This window comes from Manis pentadactyla, chromosome 4 (assembly GCF_030020395.1).
Source record: "Manis pentadactyla isolate mManPen7 chromosome 4, mManPen7.hap1, whole genome shotgun sequence".
NCBI lineage: Eukaryota > Metazoa > Chordata > Mammalia > Pholidota > Manidae > Manis > Manis pentadactyla.
In genome coordinates this window covers 131820694-131835726 of record NC_080022.1, presented here as the reverse complement: position 1 = coordinate 131835726, position 15033 = coordinate 131820694, and the positions used below count along the sequence as shown (strand labels likewise).

The 15033-nt window shown below is 41.8% G+C and overlaps 1 protein-coding gene across 1 annotated transcript in view; it reads right to left on the bottom strand.

Annotated features, from left to right (window-relative positions):
* Positions 1-7744: 7744 nt before the first annotated feature.
* LOC130683224 (ubiquitin carboxyl-terminal hydrolase 43-like) overlaps positions 7745-15033 on the bottom strand; it is a 61822-nt gene continuing 54533 nt past the window's right edge. Inside the window, exons 6-8 of the mRNA XM_057499482.1 lie at positions 13756-13859; positions 8555-8631; positions 7745-7935 (exon numbers count right to left, since the gene is read on the bottom strand). Of these exons, the coding sequence (XP_057355465.1) occupies positions 7757-7935; positions 8555-8631; positions 13756-13859 (360 nt within the window). The 3' untranslated portion in view covers positions 7745-7756. The remainder of the gene's footprint in view (positions 7936-8554; positions 8632-13755; positions 13860-15033) is intronic.

Genomic DNA, 15033 nt, shown 5'->3' with positions numbered 1-15033 from the left:
GTTATTCTATCAGTTGTTGAGAGACGGGTGTGGAATTCTCCAGTAAATGTGGATTTGTCTATATCTCTTTTCAGTTCTGTTGAGTGTCTACTTCACATATTTTTGTAGCTCTATTGTTTATTGTGTACGTGTTGAGGATTGCCACATCTTCTTAGTGAACTGACCATTTTATCATAATGTAATATCCTTCACTGTCTCTGGTAATTTTCTTTGCTCTTATGTCTACTGTATCTGATATGAATAAAGTCACTCCTGCTTTTTTTCTTTTAATATTTGCATGACATATCTTTTTTATTCTTTTACTTTCTTCTTGCCTATATTATATTTGAAGTGAGTTTATTTGGGACAGCATAAGAGTTGGCTCATTCTTTTTTAACTATTTTGCCAACCTCTCTATTTTAATTGGCATATTGGATCATGTAGACTTAATACAATTATTGATATCTACAGGCTTACATTTGCCATTTTTTGTTTTCTCTGTTTTTCACTTCTGTGTTCTTTTTCCTGCCTTGCTGTGGATTACTTGATATATTTAAATTTGTTTTATTTATCTAAAGTATTTTTGAGTGTATCTCTTTTTATTGGTTTTGTAGGGTGGCTCTAGGTATCACGTTACATGTATATAACATCATAGTCTACTATGTCATCATTTTCTACTATGTCATCAAGTGATGTACAGAAACATAACCTCTCTTTACATCCTTTTACACTCCCCCATTTATAATTGCCTTAAATACTTCCTCTATATACATTTAGAACCACATTAGTTATAAATTTCACTTCAGCTGTTAAACATAATCTAGAAAACACAAGAGGAGAAGGAAAGCCTGTATTTGCTCATATATTCACTTACTGTGTTCTTTCTTCCTTCCTGATTTTCCAACAATCTTTCTTTTATCATTTACTTTCTGTTTTTTTTTTTTTAAGAAGTTCCTTTAGCATTCTTTTAGGGTTGGTCTGGTGGTGACAAATTCTTTTATGATTTTTCTTCATCTGAAATGTCTTAATTTCCCCTTCATTCCTAAAAATACCTTTTCTGGATTTAGGATCAGACTCTGTGTGACACTCATGAAGGGAAGATAGCATAAGGGCATCTGCAGATGGATTTCTCCTGACTGCACCTGCTGAGCCACATCAACAGCCATCTTCTGAGCTCCACAAGTTCTAGTAGCTCTTCAAATGTGGGAGTGATCTGGGGATAGGACCTCTGACACAAGCACATTGCTAGGTCCTGCTTTTTAAAAAAATATATAATCTGACAATTCTAATTGGTACTTTGGGCACATAGACCATTTGTATTTAATGTAATTACCAATATAGCAGCATTTACTTACTTGTTTTAGTCGTTGCTCTAGAGCAGGGATTGCAAACTATTTTTTCTGTAAAGTGCCAAACAATAAACATTATGGCCTTTGGAGGCCATGTGATCCCTGTTGCAACTACTCAACTCTGCAATCATAGCATGAAAGCAGCCAGAGACAATGTGTAAATTCATGGTTATGTTTTATAAAAGCGGCATAGGCTGGATTTGGCCTGCAGGTCAATAGTTTGCTGAGCCTTACTCTAGGATTAACGAAATGTGTCTTTAATTTATCACGGTCTACCTTCAAATAATATACCATATAGCATAATATTATCACATACAGCATAAGAATTGTACACAATATGCTTTCATTTCACTCCTCTCATTTTTCATGCTATTGTTGGTATAGATTTTGTTTCTACATATGCTATAAAATTCACAGTAATTATATTTTTGTTTTTAAGAATCAATTTTTTTAAATGAGGAAAATGTTTATTTCTGACATTTACCTTTTATGGACATTGCCCTTTCTTTATGTAGATTAAAATTTCTATATGATATCATTTCCCTGCTTTCTGAAGAAATTAACATTTCTTGTACTTTAGGCCTGCTGGATACAAATTCTCTCAGTTGTCTGAAAACCTCTACTTTGTTTTCTGAAAGATGTTTTTGCTGGTCAAAGAATTCTAGGTGTATAGTTTTTATTCTTGGTACTTGTAGGACTTTAATGATATTTTCCCACTGTCTTCTTGCTTGCATAGCTCCCTACAAATAGTGTGTTGTCACTTTTTCTTTGTTTCTTTGTATGTACCTCTCCTGTGACCCCTGGCTGCTTTATCCATAGATTTCAGCAATTTCATTGAGGTACCTTTACAGTTTTCATTTTGCTTTATCTGCATGGAGTTTCTTGTACCAATGGGTTTATAGTTTTCATCAAATTGTAAAATTGTGGCTGTTATTTTGTTAAGTATTTTTTCAAGAGAAACATTTATTTTTTGATTTTTTAATTGAAGTATAGTTTATATACAATATTATATTGGTTTCAAGTATACAACATAGTGATCAACAGTTATCTACATTATTAAATACTTACCCCAACTACTGCAGTTATTGTCAACCTAGAAAGGTATTATACAACTATTGACTATACTCTCCATGCTATACTTTCATCCTTGTGACTAATTTATGATTGAGATTTCATGCCTCTTTATCCCCTTCACCTTTCCACCCCAGCCCCTCCCCCATGGTAATCACCTGTCACTTCTCAGTGTCAGTGAATCTATTGCTTTTTGTTTTGTTTTGTTTTTAGATTCCACATATAAGTGAAATTATGTCTTTCTCCACCTGACTTATTTCATTTAGCATAATACCCTGTAGGTCGATCCATATTGTTGCATAGGGCAGGATTTCTTTTTTTTATGATTGAATAATATTCCATCGCATATATGTACCACTTGTTTATCCATTCCTGTATTGCTGGACACTTTAGTTGCTTCCATATCTTGGCTATTGTAAATAATGCAGCAATGAACATAGGGGTGCATAAATCTGTGAATCACTGATTTGTTTTCTTTGAGTAATTTCCTAGAAGTGGAATTACTGGGTCATATAGTATTTCTATTTACTTTCTGAAGAACCTCCATACTGCTTTCCATAGAGGCTGCACCAATTTATATTCCAAAGAGTGCAGGAGAGTTCCCTTTTCTCCACGTCCTCACCAACACTTGCTTTATCTTTTTTTTTTTTGGATAATAGCCATTCTGACTGGTGTGAGGTGATATCTCATTGTGGTTTTGATTTGCATTTTCTTGATGAAATCAAAAAGTGGAACATCTTTTCATGTGCCTTTTGGCCATTTGTATGTCTTCTTTGGAAAAATGTCTATTTAGGTCCTCTGACCATTTTTTAAATGGGATATTTGGTTTTTTTGGTATTGAGTTGTATGAGTTCTTTATATATTTTGGATGTTGACTCCTTATTGGATTTATCATTTAAGAATGTTTTTCCCCAGAGGTGGAGCCAAGATGGTGGCGTGAGTAGAGCAGCAGCAATCTCCTACCAAAACCACATATATTTTTGAAAATACAATAAAGACAACTCTTCCTAAAAGAGAGACCAGAAGACACAGGGCAACATTCAGACCACATCCACGCCTGCGAGAACCAAGTGGCTAATGACGGGGGTAAGTTACAAGCCCCGGCATGGCAGGAGCCAAGCTCCTCACACCCCAGCTCTGGGCAGGAGGAGAGGAGTCTGAGTGGGGAGGCAGAGGGAGCCCAGGGCTGCTAAATAGCCAGCCCTAGCCACTTGCACCAGAGCACAGACACAGTGCATGCGTGGGGTCCTGGATACTAGGGAAACAGGACAGTAAGACCTGTGAGTGGGTCCCTGTAGCTGGCGCCCCGGAGACAAAGAAAAGGAGAGTGCTTTTTGGAAGTCTTGTGGCAATTAGACAAAACAAAGAAATACAAGAAATCCAGATTGGTAAAGAAGAAGTTAAACTGTCACTATTTGCAGATGACATGATATTGTACATAAAAAACCCTAAAAACTCCACTCCAAAACTACTAGAACTGATATTGGAATACAGCAAAGTTGCAGGATACAAAATCAACACACAGAAATCTGTGGCTTTCCTATACACTAACAATGAACCAATAGAAAGAGAAATTAGGAAAACAACTCCACTCACAATTGCATCAAAAAGAATAAAATACCTAGGAATAAACCTAACCAAAGAAGTGAAAGACCTATATCCTGAAAACAAAAAGACACTCTTCAGAGAAATTAAAGGGGACACTAACAAATGGTAACTCATCCCATGCTCTTGGCTAGGAAGAATTAATATCATCAAAATGGCCATCCTGCCCAAAGCAATATACAGATTTGATGCAATCCCTATCAAATTACCAGCAACATTCTTCAACGAACTGGAACAAATAGTTCAAAAATTCATAGGAAACAACAAAGACCCCAAATAGCCAAAGCAATCCTGAGAAAGAAGAATAAAGTGGAGGGGGAATCTCACTCCCCAACTTCAAGCTCTACTACAAAGCCATAGTAATCAAGACAATTTGGTACTGGCACAAGAACAGAGCCACAGACCAGTGGAACAGACTAGAGACTCCAGACATTAACCCAGACATATATGGTCAATTAATATTTGATAAAGGAGCCATGGACATACAATGGGGAAATGACAGTCTCTTCAACAGATGGTGCTGGCAAAACTGGACATGTAAGAGAATGAAACTGGACCATTGTCTAACCCCATACACAAAAGTAAATTCAAAATGGATCAAAGACCTGAATGTAAGTCATGAAACCATAAAACTCTTAGGAAAAAACGTAGGCAAAAATCTCTTAGACATAAACATGAGTGACCTCTTCTTGAACATATCTCCCCGGGCAAGGAAAACAACAGCAAAAATGAACAAGTGGGACTATATTAAGCTGAAAAGCTTCTGTACAGCAAAAGACACCATCAATAGAACAAAAAGATACCCTACAGTATGGGAGAATATATTTGTAAATGACAGATCCGATAAAGGCTTGACATCCAAAATATATAAAGAGCTCACGCACCTCAACAAACAAAAAACAAATAATCCAATTAAAAAATGAGCAGAGGAACAGAACAGACAGTTCTCCAAAAAAGAAATTCAGATGGCCAACAGACACACGAAAAAATGCTCCACATTGCTAGGCATCAGAGAAATGCAAATTAAAACCACAATGACCTATCACCTCACACCAGTAAGGATGGCTACCATCCAAAAGACAAACAACAACAAATGTTCGCGAGGTTGTGGAGAAAGGGGAACCCTCCTACACTGCTGGTGGGAATGTAAATTAGTTCAACCATTGTGGAAAGCAATATGGAGGTTCCTCAAAATGCTCAAAATAGACTTACCATTTACCCAGGAATTCCACTCCTAGGAATTTACCCTAAGAATGCAGCACTCCAGTTTGAAAAAGACAGATGCACCCCTATGTTTATCGCAGCACTATTTCCAATGGCCAAGAATTGGAAGCAACCTAAGTATCCATCAGTAGATGAATGGATAAAGAAGATGTGATACATATACACAATAGAATATTATTTAGCCATAAGAAGAAAACAAATCCTACCATTTGCAACAACATGGATGGAGCTAGAGGGTATTATGCTCAGTGAAATAAGCCAAGCAGAGAAAGACAAATACCAAAAGATTTCACTCATCTGTGGAGTATAAGAACAAAGGAAAAACTGAAGGAACAAAACAGCAGCAGAATCACAGAACCCAAGAATGGACTACCATTACCAAAGGGAAAGGGACTGGGGAGGATGGGTGGGTAGGGAGGGATAAGGTGGGGGAGAAGAAAGGGAGTATTATGATTAGCATGTATAATGTGGGGGGTGGGAAAAAGGGGAGGGCTGTGCAACACAGAGAAGACAAGTAGTGATTCTACAATATTTTGCTATGCTGATGGACAGTGACTGTAATGCGGTTTGTGGGGGAGACTTGGTATAGGGGAGAGCCTAGTAAACATAATATTCTTCATGTAATTGTAGATTAATGATAATAAAAAAAAGAGAGAAAGAAAAGGGGGATTACTCCCTGATAGGATAAAACTAACTGCAAATCAACTATTAATGCATGCTTTACATATCCTTAATTTTGATCTTTTAAAGGGTGTCAGATGATCAGCTATGGAAGTACATTTTTCTGATAATATTCCTTTATCTTAAAAAAAATAATAAAAGCAGTTCCTGTGTGGTGATCTCCAATAGGTTCTTCACAATGGTATAAAGGTCATATCAAAGTGTGGGCAAAGGGTTTGTTTGTGTTTATACAGAGTATCAAAGCCTAATTTGGCTACACAGAAAACGAATTAAGATACGATATGAAGAAGAACTTCCAACATCAGCATCCTTTGGAAGGGTCATTCCAGAAGATCAACATCAAAAACTTCAACAAAGATCCTGGCGCTGTTGCAGTTGTATCTGCAGTCATCCCACCGGTTCCTGGACTTGCCATGGGAATGAAGAAGGAGATATCTAAGCTGGCCGTGAATACAGTAAAACAACAAATTTGACTGGATCTATACTGTCGGAACTCAACCAAGAATTAGGAGAAGTGCAAGTTGCAGTGCTCCAAAATGGTGCGACTATAAACTATCTACTGTTAAAAGAACACATGGGATGTGAACAGTTCCCAGGAATGTGTTTTTAATTTGTCTGATTTTTCTCAAACTATTCAAATTCAGTTAGACAATATCCATCATATCATTGATAAGTTTTCACAAATAACTAGGGTACCTAACTGGTTTTCTTGGTTTCACTGGATATGGCTGGTAATTGTAGGTCTGCTTTTGCTATGTAGCTGTATTCCTACTATGTTAATGTGTTTGTGCAATTTAATTAGTAGTTTAAAACCTATACATGCTTATGTTACTCTACAAAAAGATATGTCAAAGAAATAATCAATCTTCCCATGTTTTCTTCCATCTGCTACTTCTATAGCTTTTCTTCTTCCTTCCTAATTACAACCCTTTAGAAGAATTGGTGCCTCATATCGAAAATTACCGAGTATCATAATTCTTCCAAGTGGTAAAGACACCTCAAGACAAATGCTGGGCATAGAAGCCACAGGGCATAAATCTGCAAAGAAGTAAAAAGCTAACCTTTTCAAAGAATATTGCTTCTCTCTCACTTACCAACTTTACATTTCCCTGTATGGCCCCGGAAGATGACTGGTTAGCCAGAGACGGGTAAGATTCCTCAAGGGAGGAACAACCTAAGACAGGCACAGTCGCAGGGGGGTCATCAGGTGATAAATTGGGGATCAACAGAGGTGAGGCTTAGAACCTCACCCCCCCTGTCCTGAGAGAAATTTTCTGCATTCGTGGATGTTTTGTTGCCCTTGTCTAGCTTGGATTAATACTTAGTCTATAGGCACAGACCTGATCATCTACATTTGCTCTCTTACAGCACTAAATTATGTTTTCTACCTTTATCTTGCATCTACCTACCACTTCAGCATTTTATTTAAAATAATAATAATAATAATAATAAGGGAGAAATGTGGGATCCATATATAAATCAAGTATAAAAGTCAAATGAATAATCATATCTGACTTGATTGTTTATAGTTCATTATGCGTGATCAAAACCGAAAGTTTCTGTGATATGACTGCCCTTGCACTGTTCACCATGTAAGAACTTATTCACTATGTAAGACCTTGTTCACCATGTAAGAACTTGTTTGTTATGCTTCAGAAGATTGGAGACTGTTGAGATATAGGCTTGGGGTTGATTAATGACTGCGCATTGAGTCCCCTATACAGAATTTTATTGTTGTTAACAACCATTTGATCAATAAATATGAGATGCCCTCTCAAACTCTCAAAAAAAAAAATTCAACTGCTATACGAACACTGGCTAACATTTTTATTTAAACCAGTCTTTATTTATATGCACAGTGCAAACATTTGTTTAAAAAAAGAGAAATCAAGGAGAACAACAGAATAAAATGAAAGTAAAATTTTCCTCTTTGTGGGGAAGTTGGGGTTCCCATGGCCAGGATCCTCACTGAACTTCAACCACCTGATGATATAACTGGCCCATTGCTGGGTTGCTGCTTCCACACCTGTAGGCAATAAGCTATTATTGCACTATATAGAGAGCTCGGCCCAGTGCTCTGGGCCGAGGCAGAGATACTAGTGCTCGATGTACCGCCAGAGAACAAGCCAGGTAATAAACCCTTTCAATCCAGAAAAAAAAAAAAAGAATGTGGACTTAAGCCAGAAGACCTGGGTTCAAATCCCAGCTCTGCCATGCATCGGCTGTGTGACAGCATGTGACATTGTTTAACCTCTTTGGCCTCGGTTTCCACATCTGACATCTGAAAATGTGGATTACAGTAGTACCTACCTCATAGGGTGTGATGAAGATGAGTTAAATTGCACTATGTATAAAGTGCTCAGATCAGTGACTGGCACGGGCTGGGTGGGTAAGCATCACATACCATTTACTACTGTCACTGTTCCCAGTGCTGGCGACACCCACAACTACCATTCTTACTATTACTATAGCTGTTTATATAACAGACAGTTATCATTAGGGTTTCATACAGGCATGGGCCACATGGCATCCAGGAGGGGTGCATACTGCCTCATGGTCACATGGGGGGAAACTGGGCCCAGGAAGATTCATTTGCACGGCTGGCCCCGTCTTTCCCCAGCAGAGACAAATTCTGTTGACCTCACCGCTCCTTGGCACAGCTATCCCACTCCACGGCCAGTTTGATGTGTGAGGGGCCTCTGGCCTCCTGAGATGCAAAGCCCTGGGGAGAGAACAAGGAGCCATCAGAAAGCAGCGAGCCGCCTCACCACGTCTCTCAGGGTGCAGCGGGTGCCTCAGCCCCAGGCCTGATGCTCTAGATGTGCCCAAAGCCCGGTGTAAAGCAAGGGAGGTATCTGGAGAGTCGCTCTCCGCTGAAGGCTTCATCCTAAAATACCCAGAAATTCTCAGTGTGAGTCAACCTGTGGCTCTTTGCAGCGGCTTGGGCTCAGCCCATTTCCAAAAAGGTTGGCTGACCTTCATACAGAGGAGACAAGTTAGGAAGAGAGTGGAGAATGTGAGGTCTTGTCCTGAAGTCAGACAGACACGTGATGGGAAAGGCAACACTTAACAGCGTTCAGAATGTATCGTGGGAAAAAACTGGGCCTGTCACGAGTCCCTGTCTTCTAGATGATTCAAAAACAGGTTTTGAGCTCATACCAAATCCTGTGGGTGAGCAGTGACAGGTCTGGGGTGGGGTCGTGGTGTCATCCTGACGAGCAAGCGCCAGGAGGGGGCAGGGAGCCAGGTGGGTCTGGGAGAAGCCCTCCCGGCTTGGCGAGCCCTGCTGATTCAGGGCAAACAGTGCTGGTCCGTCCTCACCCTTCTGTAGACTGGGGGTAACTAAGCTACGGGCATCTGTCTCCCTCCTCGCCATCTTCACTCCCTCAGAGGAGGAGAAGTGCCTTATCAGGCTGGTGGGACTGTGGGGAGGGATCGGCTCAGTCCCTCCTGGTTACTCCTTCCTCCGACTCAAATGGGAGCAGGCTGGCATTCTTCCTCATCCGTGTCCCTGCAGGTGGAATGCTGGCAGACTGACACATATTCAATTCTGAGAGGAGACATACTGGGGAGCCTGTCTGAATCCCTACATCTCTTTCTTTGGGACGCCCAAATTCGCCATCCCCACAATGCAGAAGGCCCACAGCTGGGGAGCTGGGGTACTTCATTCCGAGGAACATATTGGATTCATATCTAAGCCACATCCTTTTATCACCCTTACCAATAAACCTAACATGTTGATCTCTCTCTGCCTCATTCCTCATTCTACTTTTCAACTGGAGTCTAAACATGGGAGTGGAAAAGGAGAATCGGTATCTTTAGGTTCTGTTACACAAAACCCCTTAGGGCACAAAGAGGGGAGAAGTGTGTGTATAACTGAAGTTCACTCCTTACATGGGAACAATCATGCAAGAGACACCGTGATCTTCTCTCCTGATCACAGCCCTGGCTCAAACAGGAAAGAGGCCATTATTTGATATTTATGGCAGGATGTGATCCTAAGCAACATACGGACATAATCTCTACCCCGAAGGAGCTCAGAGTCTGATAATGGGAGAGACATGCAGAGAGGCCACTGCAGTGTGCCCAGGGTGTTTATGGGGACTTGAAGGAACTGCACCCAGCTGCTTCAGAGACCAGACTTTCTGCACAGGAAGAGTGGGAGTTGGCCAGGTGAAGGGTGAGTAGGGAGAGGAAAGGGCTGTACAGGCAGAGGTTCAGCAGGAGCAAAGTGTAGGGTGTGTGCTGGACCGACAAGCAGAGGTTCAGTGGGCCGGCCACACGGTGAGAGGGCAGGGCTGTGACCACTCGGCAAAGTGTGGACTTTACCCTGTGGGCCACCCAAGGGTTTTAAACAGACAGGTATAGAAGCAGATGGATGAGAGAGCCACTGGCCTAGAGGCAGTTACAGCAGAGCGGAGGCTCTCGGGGCGTCTGGCTGAGGTGATAAGGGCCTGGACTTGTGCAATGGTGGTAAATGTGGAGAGGAGGGAACAGGTCTGAGGAACCACCAGGATTTGGAACAAGAGGACTTGATGATGGACTGAATGTAAGGAGAAAGCAGGAAGCAGGAATGAAGGGTGATTCCCAGGTCACTAGCTTGGGATCCTGAGTAGATAATGGTTGTCACCATCTAAACACAGGAGGCAGAAGAGGAAAGTTTTAAGCAAGAAGATTTGCATTGACAAACATTTAGCTTGCATGTGTATGAGACATTTAGGTACGATGGGAAGGTCTGCATCTCAGAGAAAAATCTGGACTGGATCTAAATCCGAGAGACCTGGACCTAAAGGCGGTAGACAGAACCGAGGTCATCCAGGGATGGAACACTAGGGAAGCATGCCGCGGCGGAGCACCGAAGCCCGACCACATGTGAGGGCCCCTGAGCGGGAGAACAACAAGGGAGCAAAGAAACTTCTAGGAGGTAAACACAGTGGGATAGAGCCATACAGTGGAGTACTGTTCAGCCATAAAAGGAAGGCGATTCTGACACATGCTACAGCATGGTTGAACCTTGAAGATCCTCTGCTAAATGAAATAAGAAAGATACAAACTGCAAATACCATCCCATTCCATTCATATGAGATGCCGAGAGTGTCATGTTCAGAAACAGAAAGTAGAGCAGTGCTGTGAGGGGCTGAGGGAGGGGGAAAGGGGAGTTAATGTTTAATGGGGACAGAGTGTTAGTTTGGGAAGATGAAAACATTCTGGAGATGGATGGTGGTGATGGTCGTACAACAATGTGAGTGGACTTAATGCCACCAAACTGTATACTTAAAAATGGTTAAGATGGTAAATTTTATGTTGTGCATATTTTTCCACAATTTTTAAGAAAGAGACATTTCTAGAGCAAGGTGGTGCTAGGCTAGGGAGGCCCCGGGGCTGAATGTGGGCTCTGTGAAGGAGGCAAGGGATCAACGGTATCAGATTCTGGGGAGCGCTGTCCTCGTGAGGTGGGGGTGGAGGCAGGGGCCATTAACTGCCAGGGGACATGGGGAGGACAGAAGGTGTGACGGGGGACTGTGGCCACAGGCAGGACTATCTTCAGCATGATCAGCCTGCTGTGCAACCAGACTCTGTTCCTGTGCTTCTCAAACTAGCTATGATGAAAGGCCTGTTGGCTGGTTTCTTTCTAAAAAATTATAGATACTTCTATCAAGTACAGTAAAAATATAACTCATGGGGGGATGACAAAATACATGTTCAATTTTCAAAAAAACTACGTGTTATATAAAATTGTTATATATTCACTGTATTTTTTTATTGAGGTATCATTGCTACACAATCTTCTGAAGGTTTCACATGAGCAACATTGTGGTTACTACATTCACCCCTATTATCAAGTGCACCCCATACACCCCATTACAGTCACTGTCCATCAGCGTAGTAAGTTGCTGTAGAGTTATTACTTCTCCTCTCTGTGCTGCGCTGCCTTCCCCGTGACCTACTTTTGTTGTATTGCGAATCACAGTGCCCCTGAATCCCCTTCACCCCCCCGACTCCTTACCTTGGGTAACTGCTGGACCCTTCTCGGTGTCTGTGAGTCTGCTGCTGCTTGTTTCTTCAGGTTTGCTTTCTTTGTGTACTCTGGGGCATGCACTCTGAGTAGCATGGTTCTCTCTTCCAAGACAGAGGGCCATGAGGGGCCCCTTCGCACTCTAAGCAGGCCCTTCTCGGAGCCTCCCCACCACCTTGTCCCCTTTTTCCTGTCAGGCCCAAGCAGGTCCTGGCCAACACTTTCTGCGTCCCTAATTCTGTAGAGCAGCAGCTCATCAGGGAGGGTGCGGGTGGGGCACAGGGTGTAGAACCTTCTGCCCTGCTTACTACTCTGGTTCCTGGTCTCCTTGTCACAGGACGGGTCCATCTCTACCATGATTCTGACGCCATTCCAATGTGTGCTTTTTCCCCACCGTCAAGCTATTAACTCAGTCTGGCACTATCTCCGGGAAGACAGCATCAGATCCCATGGGCCTGCCCCTGCCTCCCCACTTTGAAGCCAGTCCTTAGGTCCAGGTTGTCTTCTGGGTTTCCAACCAACCGGCTATAAATCAAAGGTTCCAATAACCCTCCTTGGGTTTGATTAATTTGCTATAAGGGCTCACAGAACTCAGATGAACATTTTACTTACTAGATCGTCAGTTTATCATAAAAGGGCATAACTCAGGAACAGCTGGGTCTCTCAGATTTATTATCAAAGGGCATAAGTCAGAAACAGCTGGATGGAAAAGACATAAATCAGGAACAGCCCCAGAGCATGCGTGGGAGATGGTGCAGCCCACCATGCCCACCACCCTCCCAGCACCTCCATGTGTTCACCAACCCGGAAGCTCTCCAAACCCTGAGCCAAAAGGCTTCTTAAGGAGGCTTCATTCCCTAGGCATGATTGATTAAATCACTGGCCACAGGTGATCAGGCCCACTCTCCAGTCCCTCTCCCTTCCTCCAAGGTCTGAAAGTTCCAAACCAGGAGCCACAAAGTTGGTCCCCCTGGGAACCAGCCCCCATCTTTAGGTACTTCCCCAAAGTCACCTCATTAACATAAACTCAGGTGCGTTTGAATCAGGCTTCTTACGAATAACAGGACAGCTTTAATTGCTGTTATCACTACGGAAATTCCAAGGGGTTTATGAGCTCTGTGCCAGAATACCAAATATGTATCCTTATCATAAACCACAATATCACACCTACATCATAGATTCAGTCAACTTTGGTTAACCAAGCCAAGAAATCAGAAATGTTTATTGAGAACTTTGTGTCTGTGGGAAAATGAGCAGAAGAGCCGGACAGGGAAACTGCCTCTCAGACGCTGAGCTGGTCCTGTGGATTGCTTCCCAAGACCAGGTGCAGTGGAAGGCCTTGCAGGTGGGCACCTGGAGAATCAGGAAGCCAGACCCACAGACACATGGCCACACTGGCTTTATCCCCTGGCCATAGCCCACCATCTAGAGTTTGGAGCCAGTGGTGGAGGGGTAGAAGGCTCCCCTACCCTACAGGGGACATACAGGCTGAATTCAGTAGCATGACTTAACTGAACGGGTTTTTCAGTCAGACCAATCTGGGTTCAAATTTGGGCTTGGCCATAACTAGCTGTGCAAGTGTGAGCGAGTTAACTTATTTCTGGGAACAGCGGTGTTCCCTCACCTCTGAGGTGGCCGCGTCTCCGTCCGCTCTAGACATAAGGATTGAAAGCACAGGAAGTGTACAAACCTGGCATAGTGGCTGCTGCCAGGGAGTCAGGAGACCAAGAGTAGCTGAGATTGCAACCAATTTGACTGACACATATGGACACTTATCTAGTCGAATGAGATCGCACTCATTCTCTTACCAAATCTGGAACATGCCCTTACCTGTCCACTGCCCAGTGACAGAGGGGCTGGCTGTCCTGTGGGGATAAGTAGCTGCAGGCCAGAGAAAGCCCCACAACCCGGATGGCGAACAGAGATCCTGGGTTCTGCCAAGACAGAGACGGAGGAGGTGGGTCATCAGGCCTGTTTAAATTAGACTCCTACAGGCAAATAAATTACTCAAAATTGTAATTCTTTTTGTCTAGAGTCTATTTTGAATATTCTCTTAATAATTAGTATTCAAAATCTAGAGCTATAAAGGCTTCATTTTTTAAGAAGAGACACACTGTACCTTCCAACATAGTGACCTAACACTGCTGAACTCATTAAATTTTCCAAAATGATGATCATGCTGTTTTTCAGTCACACACGTGTAACTGGAGCAGGTGCTGGCATAGTCAATGGAAAAATCAGTCAACTATGTTAATTATTAATAGATAACTTAACTTATTTTAAGACGATTTATCATCATCACCAAATTGCCAAAAGAAGGCAATTATCTAAAAGCAAGTTAGTGTATATTTTACATACCAAATGCTTAATAAGTGTTTATACACTATAAAATAGGCCACATAAGAAATTCCACCTATGCTTTCATTCTAAGATGTATGCTTTTTTTAATACTCTAACATTTCTGAAATTGAAGTGTTTTAAATAGCATTATTCACAATAGTCAAAAGGTAGACACAACCCATGTCCATTAAAAGATGAATGGATAAACAAAATGTGGGCTATACACCCAAGGGAATGCTATTCAACCTTGAAAAGGAAGCAAATTCTGACAAATGCTCCAATATGTATGAATCTTGAAAATATTTGGCTTAGTGAAAAAAAAAAAAACAAGACACAGAGGACAAATATTGCATGAATCATCCACTTACGTGAGATACCTAGAGTAGGCACATCCACGGGGACAGAAAAGCCGGATGGAGGTTAACAGGAGCTAAGGGCTGGGGGATGGGGAGCTTGTTTAATGGGTATAGAGATTTTGTAGGGATGATGAAGATTCGGATACAGAAAATGCTGATGGTTAATGCAACACTGTTGAATACAGTTAATGTGCACTTGTGAATGATCAAATAAATATGTATATTTTACCACAGTTAAAAAAAATCCATGGCATCTTCAAGTGAACGAAACACAGTTCTTAAAATTGCCACTGTTGACCTCAGCTATAACAGAGAGAAAAATAAGAATTTCTTCCAAACTCTGACAAAGATAAATGGCAGACATCTCTACTTAAAAGACACTGATGAAATACAGGTTGAAATTCACCATTCA